Source organism: Chionomys nivalis, chromosome 16, assembly GCF_950005125.1.
Source record: "Chionomys nivalis chromosome 16, mChiNiv1.1, whole genome shotgun sequence".
Taxonomy (NCBI): domain Eukaryota; kingdom Metazoa; phylum Chordata; class Mammalia; order Rodentia; family Cricetidae; genus Chionomys; species Chionomys nivalis.
The window spans coordinates 47,611,978-47,627,809 of record NC_080101.1 but is presented as its reverse complement, the minus strand read 5'-3'; the positions used below and the strand labels follow the sequence as shown (position 1 = coordinate 47,627,809).

General features: G+C 41.3%; 1 protein-coding gene across 3 annotated transcripts in view; it reads right to left on the bottom strand.

Moving 5' to 3' along the window:
• Window positions 1-15,832, bottom strand: part of Sgk3 (serum/glucocorticoid regulated kinase family member 3) — a 105,776-nt gene that overhangs the window by 13,818 nt on the left and 76,126 nt on the right. For all 3 annotated transcript variants that reach the window (XM_057790921.1, XM_057790923.1, XM_057790922.1), the window contains exons 7-14: window positions 11,966-12,015; window positions 11,089-11,146; window positions 7,107-7,190; window positions 6,874-7,005; window positions 4,449-4,561; window positions 4,319-4,355; window positions 3,037-3,123; window positions 1,215-1,310 (exon numbers count right to left, since the gene is read on the bottom strand). In XM_057790921.1, coding sequence (XP_057646904.1) covers window positions 1,215-1,310; window positions 3,037-3,123; window positions 4,319-4,355; window positions 4,449-4,561; window positions 6,874-7,005; window positions 7,107-7,190; window positions 11,089-11,146; window positions 11,966-12,015 — 657 coding nt within the window. The remainder of the gene's footprint in view (window positions 1-1,214; window positions 1,311-3,036; window positions 3,124-4,318; window positions 4,356-4,448; window positions 4,562-6,873; window positions 7,006-7,106; window positions 7,191-11,088; window positions 11,147-11,965; window positions 12,016-15,832) is intronic.

Here is a 15,832-nt window from a genome sequence, read left to right as displayed (position 1 = left end):
GCGTCCACAGTCAAGGGAAGGACAGCTGCCTGTGTCTATTCTTCTGTGGAATCTAGAATATGCTGAACTTCACTGAGCTCCATGTTTATAGGAGTGAGTCTCTCTCTCTCTCCCCCTACTCCCTGAACTGATGATGGTGCACTTAGCACCAGCACTGGCTGCTACCTCAGAGGTCACTGCATGGGGCTGCTGTATACTTAGAGGGCCATAGAAAGTATCTAGAAAGCAACCCCAATAACTTCAAAGGGGCCAAAGAAAAACAAAATTTAGGGGCTAGGAAGATGGCTTAGTCAATAAAGTACTTGACGTACAAACAGGAGAACCTGAGTTCAGATCTTCAGTACCCACATAAAATGCCAGGAATGCCTGTAACCCCAGTACTGTGAGCTCTGCCTCCTCCTCCCCCACACACAAAGAAAAATGTTAAAAATATGAAGATATATGAACTAAGAAGCCTAAACAGGTTGCTCTAGTTGGAGAGTGATCTCCCAGTGTAGTAATAAAACGTTCATTTAACCAATAGCTCTTAGGTGTCTTACTGAAAATTGTAGACTTCAATTGCACAGTAAACATAATTTTTTTTTCAGTCAATTCTTTAAGCCATGATGTTTTCAGAGAAGGGAAATGGGTGGTATCCGGTGATATACAAGCTGAAAATGCATGCAGAAATTCAATCCCTTAAAGACAGAATGGAAGGTCAAATCCCAAAGACACTCTCTTTTTAAAACAATAGTAATATGCTATTATTGAAAACTTTATTCCCATCATTTTGAAATTAGGCAGGTGATGCTTGGTGTAAACAAGCAAAGAAAACAAGGAAATTCCACGTCAAGACTGCGTGTCTATTTCTAAAACTGCCAGAGGAAGGAAAACAACTAACGTAGCACGGAGAGGATAGACTGGTGCTGGGCCTGGTGGCGCACACCTTTAATCCCAGCACTTGGGAGACAGGGGTGAGCAGATTTCTGTGAGTTCAAGGCCAGGCTCCTCTACAAAGTGAGTTCCAGGCCAGCCAGGGCCGTTACACAGAGAAACCAAGACTTGAAATCTTTCTCCCCCCCGCAAAAAGTAATAAAGTTTTTCTGCATATGCATATTCCCAATATGGTTTTGAACTCATTTGATAAGGCCAATACTGCTTTGCTGGTACCATCTCATCTATGGACATGAGATTATTGATTACTGTATTATCAATACTGCAGTGGAAATACCTACCAGCCCATACAGCATCTCGTAGAGAACAGCACCCAGGCACCACCAATCCACAGTGTTGTCATAGGGCTGTTTTCTGATCACCTCAGGAGCAAGGTACTACAGAAAAAGATGAGAGCGGAAGACAAAGTCAACAAATTCTGGGTGCTCATACTAAAAACATAGTATCTAGATTTTCAAAAAATATATTATCTAGATTTTCAATGATTTGTGCTTTCTCATTCTGTCACAGTGGCTTTTCTGGTGACGTCAACCAGAACACTTCCAAATACAAGAATACAGCACTTTGTCCAGAGATTAGGGCCATAGAGAAAAGAAGACCACAATGCTGAGTGTGTGTTGGGAGAAAGTCTTCCCCTGGGCTAAATAAGACCCTGTTTCAAAAACAAACAAACAAAACAACAAAAAAAACCCCAAACAAACCCCATCCAATTATTATTTAAAATGGTTCCATGAGTTTGATCCTACTGCACGTACTGGCTTTGTGGGAGCCTAGGCAGTTTGGATGCTCACCTTCCTAGACCTGGATGGAGGTGGGTGGTCCTTGGACTTCCCACAGGGCAGGGAACCCTGATTGTTCTTTGGGCTGATGAGGGAGGGGGACTTGATTGGGGGAGGAGGAGGGAAAAGGGAGGCGGTGGCGGGGAGGAGGCAGAAATCTTTAATAAATAAATAAAAAAGCAAAAAATAATAATAAAATGGTTCCACTTAAAGAGTTCATCTGCTCTTACAGTCTCAATACATTACTCAAGTTGGCCTTGAATCCTTGAGCTCATAGTGACAATTACTATTAAGAACTGCAGTAGCCAATTTGCAAGCAAATTTAGAAAGCTTAAATTATTTTAATTTGTAAAGAAAAACCTCATTACGAATTCACAAACATTAAGTACACATATTAATGAAGGTTATAACATTTCCATACGTGTATACAGAAAAGATTTAAACCAAACTGCAAGGATTAGGATTAAAAATAAAAAACACAATCTCCCTGGGAAACATGAGAATGACACAAACCCTGGTAAATACTCATTTGTGAGTTTCTTTCATATCTACTGACTTATTTTCTTGTTAAGAAAACGACTTTCACAAAATATTCCAACCACCTATTAAAAATGAACTGAGACCAATTATAACATTTATAACTGCAGTTATAAAATGTTTTCCATATCTGCTAAGATCATTTAAAAGCTATTTTTAGATTTAATTAGTTTTATGTGTGTATATTTTGCCTGCATATATGTATGTACACCACACGCATGCAGTGCCCTTGGAAGCCAGAAGAGGGTGTGTGATCCTCTGGAGCTGAAGTTATGGATAGTTGTGAACCACATGGTGTGTAATGGGTGTGAACCCCAAGCCTGCACAAGAGCAGCAAGTGCTCATAACTGCTGAGCCGTGTCTCCAGCCCTGACACAGTTCATATACAACAAAGCTGTGATAAGATAGTTACACACTGTCCAACACTCTATAGTGTCCAGCTCAGTGAAGTCAGCATGGTCACAGTGTCGTGCAACTACCCCCACCATGAATTTTAGGACATTTTTACTGACCGAAATTCTTTCTAGAAAGATTAGAAATATAATTAAATGTTTAATGACATTCAAGGAAAAATTTTAATACTAAAAAGAAGCATATTATGTTTGTTAGATCATTCAAAAGGGTCTTGTGGCATTTCAAATCCATAACGGAAGATGCCCACTCTACGGTTCTACATCTCCAGGAAGCTGCACGCTCTAGGAAGCTTATTTCACCTCTTCTGAATATGCCATGTGTGGCGTACATTTATATCTTATAAATGACATCAACGATCAGACATAGTTCTTACCTCTGGTGTCCCACAAAAGGTGGTGGTGGTATCAGAAATAGCAATTCCTTCTTTGCAAAGCCCGAAATCTGTTAAGACAACATGTCCCTGACAAACACAGGGCAGTGAGATAGAGCAATGCATAGACGTGAGTTAGCAAACTTTAAATATGACAACTTTTTATTTTATGTGCACGCATGCATCCCTGGGCAGGTGCCTGAGACTACTAGAAGGCACTAGATCCTCTCCAGCCAGAGATGCAAGTGGTTGTGAGCCACTCGACGTGGGTACCAGGAACCACACCTGGGTCCTCTGTAAGACTAGCAGGTGCTCCTAACCACTGAGCTATCCTTCTAGCCCCTTAACTTAAAAAAACAAAAACACAAATTATTTATTAATTATGTATGTATGTGTGAAAGAGCACAAGGGAGAAAGAGAGAGGGAAAGAGAGAAGTGTGTGCATGTGTCTGTATGTGCGCACACAAAAGACAGAGGGAAAGAGAAGCGCGTGATGTGCAGGTCGGGGACAACTTTTGAGGGCTGGTTCTCTTTCTACCGCTGGTCCTAAACACTGAGCTCGGGTTGTGGCAAGTGTCGTTCACCCGCTGTGTAACCCTGCCAGCCTATTCTTTTTAGTTTCTGGAGCCAGCGTCTCATAGCCCAGGCTGCCTTAAGTTTATTATGCAGTGGAGGATATCGTGACCCAGCTACTGACCCTTCTGCCTCCACCTCTCAAGTGCTGGGATTACAGGCATGTACAACTGTGCCCATTTTCCCCCCAGTAGGGTAAATCCAGGATTTCCTGCATGCTAAGCAATCACTCTACCCACCGAGTTACATCCCTGGACCTGAACTCATAATATTGAATCCTTTTTTTTATTTTAAAATGACTATAAAAACAAACAAAACTGCAAAACCAGTAGAGTGTAACCTCATCCAGCATATACTAATGCTGACATTTTAATCCTGTGTGTGTGTGTGTGTGTGTATGCGTGTGTGTGCGTGTGTGTGTGTGTGTGTGGTGCTATGCAGTGTGTGTGCTGCAGCAGCTCTCACCACGGTCAGAACACAGAACTACCCCATCACAAGGGGCTCTCCACGCCAGTCCTTTATCTTTGTGGGCTCTCTTTTTTCAACCTTGTCCCCTTAAAAACACGAGCAGGACTCCCCAAAGCCTAGTGTCACTTCAGGAACTTTACAGACACTCAGTCATACAGGGGGGGACCTCTAAGACATTCTTTCTACTATGCATAACCACAACAACAATGGAACACTACAAAATGTTTAAGGAGACAACACTCACCATTGAATCCAAAAGAATATTTTCCGGCTTTAAGTCTCTACATCAAAGTAAAAGAAAAGAAAAATCTGAGCACTGTGTGAAATGAAGCATTTGAGAGGTATTCTCCATGTGACCGGAACACACGACTAACCTGTACACTATTTTGATGGAGTGCAGGTAACCCAAGGCACTGGCGATTTCAGCAGCGTAGAACCGCGCTCTGTGTTCAGGAAAAGACCGTTCTCTTTGTAAGTGAAAAAACAGCTGCAAGAGCGAGGGGAGCCATCAGCATCAGTCACGCGGCAGTACACGAAACACTGCTTCTGATGGTCTGAGCGAGGGGGGCCATCTGATTGCTGCCCTGTGCGATCTCTCATCTCCTGTCCCCCATCTCTCATGCACCGCCTGTCTTCAGAGCGCATCTCTGACAGTCCTTGCTGCCTCCTCTCAGACCTCAGGGCGCACACAGTCTGCACCATTCCAGACAACCACTTCAGAAAAGATTACTAAGGACAACCTACAACTTTGATGTGCCGTGTAATTAGCATTCCGGACGACTTGGCAAATCAAAAGCTCTATGCTGAGGTCTTCATATACTTGTACTATTTAATCTTCCCCACAGTCTTGAGGCAGGGAATCAATGAGGAAACTAGTTCAGAAAGGCTGATCTGCCCAGCATACCACATTTCACTTGTTCTAATGAAGAGATTGAGTAGTACACAAAGACTCCATATCCAGGCCGGGCGGTGGTGGCACACGCCTTTAATCCCAGCACTTGGGAGGCAGAGGCAGGCAGATCTCTGTGAGTTTGAGACCAGCCTGGTCTACAGAGCTAGTTCCAGGACAGGTTCCAAAACCACAGAGAAACCCTGTCTCGAAAAACCAAAAAAAAAAAAAAAAGACTCCATATCCATGTCAAGATTGTTAAGGATGAGTACCAGGAGGCAAAGATGGCAAGGACAGCAGGAGAGTTGGTACAGGCCTATCGTCAGCAGCGGGGGCTGAGGAGGGAGGGCTGAGTTGGAGGCCTACCGCCTGTGCTACCTAGAGAGACCCAAACAAACAAACAAACAGAGCCAGGTCTGGCAGCACACGCCTGTAAGCCCAGCGCTCAGGAGGCTGAGGCAGAGAGACTGCCGCAAGTTTAAGGCCAGCACGGCGCCACAGGGACAAGTCGGAAAGAACTATATACACAGCAGGGCCTTGTCTCAAAACAGCAAAAACAAGACAGTGCCCCTAAAAGAAAAAAAACCAACAATAGCAAACACATGGTGAAACCACAGTCTGCGTCTACCCTTTTCCCTGATCTTTACTTCCGGCCTACCCACTGCCAGCCTCACTTACCACCCACCAGTCTCTTCTACAGCACCTCTTCCCCACCTCCAGTTATCCCAGCGAAGCTCCTCCTGGAGGTGACAAGCCTGCCTGCTTCCACCTGCACCGCTCACGTATCAACGCCCACTGTGCAAAAAGGGCCCAAAGCAAAATCCTAAAGCACCATGAAGCAAGCACAGATAAAGGAGGAACGTGGTCCCTTATCCGCTTAGGAGGCTCCCCCAACATTTCAGACACAGGGAGGCAGTAAAACAGACCAAGTTACCTTCTCTGAACTTCATTTTCATTACTGACTGTGCCTCATTTTATATTTCTTTTTATGTTACATTTATTCTATAGTTAACTGAAGCACAGTGACATGGAACGTCTTTTTTTCTCTTTGCTGAGATGGAAGGATAAATGATTCCTTTGTAAAGATAGGAGATTTTACAGAGGACTCTGTGATTAAAATGATCCTTTTCTTTAAAAAAAAAAACATTTCTTGCTGGGCAGTGGTGGCGAATGCCTCTGATCCCAGTACTTGGGAGGCAGAGACCGGTGGATCTCTCTCAGTGCCAGGCCAATATGATCTACAAGTGAGTTCCAGGATAGCCAGGAATACACAGGGAAACCCTGTTTTGAACAACAATAGTATCTTCTCTGAGAGAGATCTTGCCAGAATCTTTTTTTTTTTTTTTTTTGGTTTTTCGAGACAGGGTTTCTCTGTGGCTTTGGAGCCTGTCCTGGAACTAGCTCTTGTAGACCAGGCTGGTCTCGAACTCACAGAGATCCGCCTGCCTCTGCCTCCCGAGTGCTGGGATTAAAGGCGTGCGCCACCATCGCCCGGCTTTGCCAGAATCTTTAACACACTGAAACGTCACAACACGAAGCCACTCCCACACTGGCCTCACTATGTGGAGGTCACCTCATCGATTAACCGTTTGATCACTTTAGAAAGTAACGTGTTGAGCTACCATTTACAGGCAACGGTTGAAACAGCCCTTATCTAGATTACACATCGTGTCTTATGCTAACATCGCAGTTTGCATTCTTGAGCTCCAGCTTTGATGATACACCCACACACGGTGCCTGTAGCCTCTGCGTTCTGCACGGCATGTGGTCTGTCGAACGCTGTTTCCACGCTACAAACAGCTGTTGATAAAGCGCTGTCAGCTCAAAGGTTACATAAGAACCTTTCAGATTTCATGCTATGTTTTTTCTCTAGCCATCGTCTGTATTAGACAGCTAATTATAAAACTTACCTCCCCTCCATTAACAAAATCCAGAACAAAATAAAGCTTTTCGGCTGTTTGAAAAGAGTAGTGCAATCCAACCAGAAATGGATGTTTTACATTCTTCAAGAGCACATTGCGTTCAGCCATAATATGTTTTTGCTGGAAAGAAAGCAAAATACCGATTTGTATTATATACCAGAAAACAACTGCAGAGAAAGAAGAAAACAGGCTCAGGAGAAATAAGAGCTACTTGATTTTACCTCTTTTCTGTTGAGAACTATTTTTTTCTGCAACACCTTGACAGCATAAAATTTCCCATCCAGTTTCCGTTTTGCAAGGAGAACCTGTTAGATTTGCAAACAGTTGAAGAGGTGAAGGCTTCATAGGTATTCCTGTCAACACACACTAGTTCTTACAGTTTCCAAAAAGCAGGTCCGCAGGAACCTATGTTTTGTTTTGAAGACCGAACAGTGCTGAATTTACTTCTGTAATTCTACTTTTTAAAAGACATTTTAATAAGACAAAAGGGTTTTGATTATTTGATTATTTGAAATAATTTATTTGTTACATAATAAATTGGAATTGAGATTTTTTTACTAGTCAACCAAATATACGTCACTCAAGGACTTTCTGTATGTGCCAGCCTTGAGCCTTGAAGAATTTGCTTAGAGAACACTGAGGCAGGACCTGATGACAACTTTGATTCTTGGGGTCCATGAGGTCAGAAAGAACGAACTCCGACAATTTGCTTTCTGATGACTATGCACACACCCTGATACGCACAGGTGAGTACACAAAGAGAAAACACTGGAGCTATGAACTTCAAGGCTACCGGGGAGGGCGGCTGAATTTTTTTCAGTGAACAAAACGCACAGTTACTTTATGAAGGCTTCTCTGGCAGGCTCTGACTTCACAAGAAGTCAGAGGAAGAGGCAACATGGACCACTGTGTTTTTATAGTGGTCTGGCTTGTGGGTATACATTAGAAAACAGAGGATATCGTATCAGAAAAGGGAGACATAGTCAAGGTCATGCTACACATGCCAATGTTTTGGTCAATGATTGACATGCATACAATGGTACACACTGCATGGCCTGGATCTGCAGTAGGCTGTAATATCTAAGTTTGTGTGAGCACACTTTGTGGCGTCTTCCAAATGATAAAAACGCTTTAATGTATTTATTCAGATACGTTTCCGTTAAGTGATACATGACCATAACTCTAAGGTATTTGAGACCACTATAAATCAAGCTGTACAATTACTACTAGACCTCAAAACTGTCAAGGTCATCAAAAGCAAGGGTAGTCTAGAAACTGACAGCCAAGAAGAAGCCAAGCAGACATGGAGCCTAAGTGTCAAGTGATAGCGGGTAGAAAAGAGAAGGTAAAAGCTACAAACTCGGAATAAACAATGCACGTGTGTTAATACTAGCACCAACAGTGCTCTGTTGTGACAAAGGTACCGTATTACACAAGGTGCATGAGAAGCGTGCTACCAAAAGTTCTCTGCAAAATAAGTCGACTGATTTTTAAGATGTTTGGAATTCATAAAGATGGAGTCAAAACACCTTGAAATGAAATGTCCTCTGCCCAACTGCTGTTCCTCATTTTTTACATTCTCTACAGCACCGGGCGGAGAAACATTTTTCCTTTCTCTATTTTTCCCCTTTTCTGGTAACTCCCACCTGCCTGGCCCTTCTTTCTCAGATACTGGCTCATCTCAAATGCATTCTTAGAGCAGACATCAAAGACTCCAGCACGCAGAAGACTCTGATCTCCCAACAGCGTTTTCTTCCTTTAGTATACTGTCAAATTGGACAACAGATGGAAAGTGAACAGACAGCACACCCCAGAAGAGCTGACACTGACAGACCCACTAGAGCGCCACATCCAAGTTCAGCTGACTCTCACACTCTGCTATGTTTCAAACAGGCTAGGGCCCTGCATTCATGCCTGCTTTGCTTCCTTTCTGTGTGTTAGGCTTTTATTTACTGAAACGTGTGTGTTTATATTGTTTTACAGAATCTGAAGTTATTATCAAACACAGCTTATATATATTAATACACAAATCTTGGTAAGATTTTATAAAGTGAACAGACATACATACACTACATAGGTCAAATAAAACAAGTCGAATCTCCTGAAGCCTCTCTTGCCCCATCACAGTCATGACGCCACCCAGCTCCTCCTCAAAGTTAGAACACACTGTCCTAACTTGCAATAACTAGTAAGTTCCACTTTTAAAAAATTATGCAATTAAAATTATACAGATAAAATGTTTTTTCATTTCTTTCACTCTATATAATATTTATACTGTAACACAGTCTTGATTTCATGCTCTGTGCTGTCACACAGAGCATTCTATTATAATGCATATACTCTTGATAAACTACTTACGAATAATGATGCTTAGAGCATGCACGCAAATGCCTTTCCTGGTGCGTATGTGTTCCTGTTCAGTGTGCTGCAGGTCCTAAATACACTCAGCACCAATGACTAACAAGTTCTCAACAGTTCAAAAAGAACCACCAAAGAACAAACTTAAATAAATCAGGTGTAAAATTATATTTAGGACATTATAAAATGTTGAAAAGATTTTAAATGTTTATTTATTGAAAAGGTTATACCATGTCCGTAGATATAACACCATCATAAAGACATTAATTCTCCCCCTAAATTCATCTCAGATTTAATGTACTCCAAATTAAATTCCATCTATGTTTTGGAGTAGTAGACATGATGTTAAAATGTATGCAGACATGGGAAAGGCAAGAATATCATCCTGAAGAAGGAATGGCCTTGTGCTGGCCATCAGGCTACAGTGTCAGGACGGCACAGCGCTGGTGCCAGGACAGACAAGCAGACCGGTGGGACAGAAAACAGGTCTGGAGACAGAACTACAAATCATAGCATCTAAAACCAGACTTATTCATATAGGAATGCAAGGCAGATGCTGGAGGAGGTCTTGCAGATCACTGTGCTGTAGGGTCCAGCGTTTCATTAAACTGTAATATCAGCTATATACCCACATGGAAAAAGATTAACAGTTATCTTATATTTCATTTTATACACAAGAACCAATTCTGTGGATTCTAGGCATCAGCAGAGTTCCAAAACAACAACAAATCCCAGTATTTTTATTTCGCTGTTTCAGAGATGACATCATGCTATGTTGTCCAGGCTGGCTTTGAACTCACAACCCTCCCACCTCAGCCTCCCTAATAATTAGTTGGGATTATAAGCATGCACGAGCATATCCAGCTAATGGTTTGTTGTTTTTAGGGGGAGAGTGTGAGTGAGAGAGAGAGAGAGAAGGTAGGGGTGGTTGACTTGTGCAGGTTGACTGGCGCTAACTCCTTGATGTTTGTCAACATTTGTGTTTTTAACAGCAGATCACCTATAATATTCTGATAAACTATAACTACTGAGAGTTTTCACTCACTTCTCACTCTTGGCTGCTTACATGGGCACAGCCCAGAATATAACACATGATCACTATGCATCTGATGAGCAAACAAACACAAACAAGAATGCGGTCAGTTTCTGTTCTCAAACTCAGAAAACCGGAAGATCCTAACAGCTACAACTATAAGAAAATATAATTAAACAACCACATCTTTATGTTTACTACAGATTTTTAAATTGTAAAAAGAATATATTTGGTGATTCAGATAAATTCACTTATGACCCTTTTCCTGGTAACCTTGCCCTTCTCAGCATGGCTGGACATTGTCCAGTTCTGTGATGGGTCTGACACGCTGAGACTAAGCAGGGTCTCACACAGGGTTTCCTGTATGATTCAAGGAGATGCTCACATTGTCCTTCTAGCCTCCGTTAAAAAAGGAGATTTTCAGAAAGGTTCTTGACAACCCAGCCACTTGCTGTCCTGTCAATGCGCCCTCTTCATTTCAACACCGCCCCATTGTCATTTACACTGATGTGAGCATATTTTTTCATAGACTACTTATCCCAAAAGGCTGTCAGCCATACTAAGTCAGTTTTCTAAACAGAACCCTGACACACACTAAGTTCTCCAAATGTACTGGACAAACGCACTTCATCTTAGAACTTCAGCACACACCTTGTCTCCGTAAGAATTCTGTCAAGGCTTGGCAGAAAACGGATGTTAATATTAACTCCATATCTTGCAAACAAAAAACCCCCATGACTCACACATGCGAATCAGAAACTCATTAAGTGCTTAATCACAGAATGGGAACATGAAAAAACAAAATCCCTTACCTTGCCAAAGCTGCCCTTTCCAATAACTTTTAAAAAATCAAAGTCACTTGGTTTAGCACTGAAAGAAATTAACAATGGAAAAACATGAGTCTTCTAGAAATTAAGATATAAACATTTAAACATTCCCTGTACCTCGTTAAGTTAACAAATTAATTTGGGGGACAAAAATCCATGGGCAAGATTTCGAGCCTTTATACGAGTACATCACCTTTGTTAAGACAATAGGAGCTCCTTCCCGACTAAATTAGATAAGACCCATTAAAGACCTAAGAGGTACTTCAATATTATTCTAAGAGAAAAAAAGGAGGCAAACCTTTACATGCATTATAATATATAGACACAGATATCTCTCACAAAGGAGCTTCTTTCTAAGACAGTTGTATTCCTCACAAACCTAACCACTGCTACTGGTGAAGAAACTTAACTACATCAGTTCAACTAGTATTAGGTCCTGGGTAATTCTGAAAAACAAGTACTTAGTAAAGAGGCCAAGAAAGCTTTCTGGTAGAGCGAAGTCTCCAGTGTTTCCCACGTAAGTCCCTAATTCTCTATGCCACCAAGCCTGACAGCCTGGATTCTACCCCAGAGCCCACACGGTAGAAGGAGAGAATCAACTCCCACAAGCAGTCTTCTGATTTCCATACACGTTCCATGGCTGTGTGCGCACACACAAGCAAACACGCACACACGCACAGTAAACAGTTTAAAACAAAAAGCCCAGCCTTTACTGGGCTTCCTAGAGCTCTGAAACAAACGGCAGCATTATATTCACTGTCACACGGACACACTCCACAGGCTCCGTTAAAATGCTCTAACTTCACACAAATGCACATCCTCAAAACAGCACTTCTTAAAAGTTGAAGTAAGTTAAACCTACTGAGGATTTCCAGTTGGTCCCAGGTTGATGTTCTGTGAGGTAGAGTGTGGCTATTTAGAGAGGGAAAAACAGTGTTCTCATTAGTGTCGAACATTATCAGATAACAGATGCTTTGACATAAAAGTACATAACTGTACTACAGACAGTACATGTTAAAGAAATCTAAAGTTCTTGTAATATACTCAATATAAGCAGCCACTTTTATCATCATAACTTTCAAGAGCAGTTGCAAGGAAAAAGAGAATCCAGAAACAACACTTATCTGGTTAGAAACCAGAGGAAGTCACCAGAGCTGCTTAGGAGAGACAAGCATTGAACTCACTTTCGTGCGAGGAATCACTCCCACATTTAAACACTGGTGACGATGGCTCACTGTTTGCAGATTTATTAAAGAAGCATTTAAAGCCAGAATGATGGTAGGGATGGCTGTGAATAATAGATATTCTTAGTTGGGTGTGGAGACAGGAGACTGACTGTACCCTCCTTTGTTTTTAAACACCTTATTTTTTTAAAGACAGTCTATCTCTGAGCCTGGGGCTCGGCATTTCAGTCAGAATAGCTGGCCTGGGAGCCCCTGGGATGGGTCTCCACCCAGGTGTAGGAGCTACAGCACATAACTCAGCTCTCCTCTGGGCACGAAGCTCAACTCAAAATTCCACAAGCTGGATTTACTGATCCTGTCATGGGGGCACCTGGTTTTTTTCTGGAGGTACAGGGATCAGGGCAGGTCCTCTGGGCATGCATTCTCCCTCTGCGTCTCAAGCCCATCCCACAGTGGCCGCTGCCACAAAAGTGAGTGCAAATGAAGCCTGCTTCCCATACATCCATGTGCAGGTTCTTCATACATTCAGGAAGTTAAATGACTTGTGTGTGTGTTTAGGACACAGACCTTTACAAGAATATTCCATGTAAGCTTATCATATTTTTATTGAAATCAAGTTCAGATTTATAATCTCCAGGAGACATAATACTTTATAAAAATAAATGGCAAACCCTCTCACCCTTCAAAAGTTCTGAAGCAGGTCTGTTATTTAAAAACATTAAAGCTAACTTTAAAGTCACAACCCTAATTTGTTATCTAATATGTTGATATGAAAAAGTTCTACGCAATGAATTTTCAATTCCCAGAGGGCAGAAATACAGGAATCACAATAGTGGAACTCAAGGCTGATCAATCTGTAAATATGCTGGCTCATGAAATGAGGTTTGCTGTGGTTTAATTTAACATGAGATTAAACGCAGGATTAACTAATACAGTGTTTTACAGATTAAGTAAGTGTTTTACAGAATCTGAAAATATAACTATAAAATAAATTCACATACTGATTCTTTTAGCCTATGTTCTTTTCAGTGACATTCTTCCTTTAAAAGGATTTTTCTTACATAGATGCAAAAAGACAGTGTGGGTTAAACAACATGGACAATTTATCACCAATTTATATTAATACATAGCTAATATTTACTACTTGGTAATGATTTTCCTAGAGGAGCATGTCCCTGAAATGGTAGCAAGTGGTCAAATGTAAATTAGACAATGTTTCACTGTACCTGTCATGTTAAGAGATGATATCCATCACTGCATTGATGGTAAGGTGAGATTTATTGACAACTAATTGAGATTCTGTTAATCGATTTCCTCTGACTTATATTTTTCGCCTTAAATGAAGGGGGTGATGGGCACTGGAGAGATGGCTCAATGGTTAAGAGCACTGGCTGCTCTTCCAGAGGACCTGGTTTATTTCCCAGCACCAACAGGGTGGCTCACAACCGTCTCTAACTTTAGTAGCCGGGGATCTAATACAGTGTTTTGAACTCCACAGGCACAATACACATGTGGTACACAGACATGCATGCAGGCAAAACACCCATACACATGCAAAATAAAATTAAGTAGGTTTTTAAAAATAATAAATAAATAAAAGGGGCTGGAGAGATGGCTCAGTGGTTAAGAGCATTGCCTGCTCTTCCAAAGGACCTGAGTTCAATTCCCAGCAACCACATGGTGGCTTACAACCATCTGTAATGAGGTCTGGTGTCCTCTTCTAACCTTCAGGCATATATGCAAACAGAGTATTGTATCCATAATAAATAAATATTTAAAAAAAAAGAAAAAATAAATAAATAAATAAAATAAGGGGTTTTAGGGTTGGTGGAATGGCTCAGTCAGTAAAGATGCTCGCTGCCAAGCCTGACAACCTAAGTGTGATCCCAGGACTCACAGGGCAGCAGAAATCACACTTCCCAAAGTACCCCACCCCAAATTTTCTTACAGTCACTCTTCCTAAAAATAAAATTAAGAGCTTTAGTTCTTGATACCTACAAGAACTCCTCTAGCTATGAACTTCATTTGGTGATTTAAAAGTTCTTAGTAATCAGGCTGGTGAGGTAGCTAAGCAAATGAAGTCACTGCCACCAAGCCTGAAGAACTGAGTTTGTGGTGTAGGAGGCTCTTCTGTTCATGTGTTGCTTTCATTGGTTAATGAATAAAGAAACTGCTTTGGGCCTGATAAGGCAGAACTTAGGTAGGTGGAGAAGACAGAACTGAATGCTGGGAAGAAGGGCAGAGAGAGATGCCATGGATCTTCTGCCTGAGACGGACGGTGGTTAGAATCTCCAGTAAGCCACAGTCACATGGGGATACACAGATTAATAGAAATAGGTTAAATTATATGTAATAATTAGCAAATAAGAAGTCAGAGCGAATGGGCCAGACAGTGTTTTAATTAATACAGTTTCTGTGTGGTTATTTTGGGTGTAAGCTAGCCAGGCAGCTGAGACAAAGGGCCTGCTCTCCTTGTAACAAGTTTAATTCCCTGGGGACCCCTCTGGTGGAAGGAGAAAACCCTCTGACCCCCACACTCACGCCCACACATGCATGCCCATGAATACACACTCAAACAAATAAATGCAATTAAAAAGTCCTTGACAAATACATTCTTCAATAATTTAAATCAACACATTTTTATATAAGTAGCAGACTAAATCTGGAAAGTCATGTTTACATGAACTTTACTCCTTGAGGTACTATTTGAATATCTTTCTTTAATTAGGAGCCTAAGCCTAGAATTGGAAAACATAGAAAGTAGGAGACAGGTGATTTTTTTATCCATATCCTTGCCAACAGATTATGCTAATATTTATACGTTTCATTTCACTTTTGTGTATCTTTTATGAAGATTCTATATTTCAATGTGAACATGCATAAACATTTATATATTGATTCCATATAATAGTATGCCAAATTTACTTTAAAAATACGTATTAGTACAAGCATGACCATGCTGAAATAAGCACTGGTTTTTCTGTGTGACAGATTAGCCCATCTATTTCAATTCCTAAGTGTGTAGTTTTTATATCTGATGTACATTGCTTAACTGCTTTCCAAGATCATGTAGTGTTTGGACTACTACTTACATTACATACAGATCCCTGATTTGTTTTGTAATTTTCTTTCTTGACAGCACCCAAACATGAATATTAAAAATAGCTTCCCAAAAGAAGTTTGTTCTACTTAGTTTCAATATTAAGAACAACCTGCATTATTCTTTTTACTATAAAAATATAATTTGTTATGTATCTTGTAAGAGATAGTGACGGAGGCTGGGAAGATGGCTCAGTAGTTAGAAGCAAGCAAGAGGACCAGAGTCTGGAGCCCCAGAACCCACATAAATACCAGGTGGGCATGGTGGCTCGCCTGTAATTCTAGCCTCAAAGGTGGAGACGGGATCCCCAGAGCAAGCTGCCAGCAAGACAATGTTGATGAGATCTGACTGCAGACCCTGCTTCACTGAGTAAAGTATACAAGTACCACAGAAGAATCCTAATATCAACCTTGGGCCTACACACACACACACACACACACACACA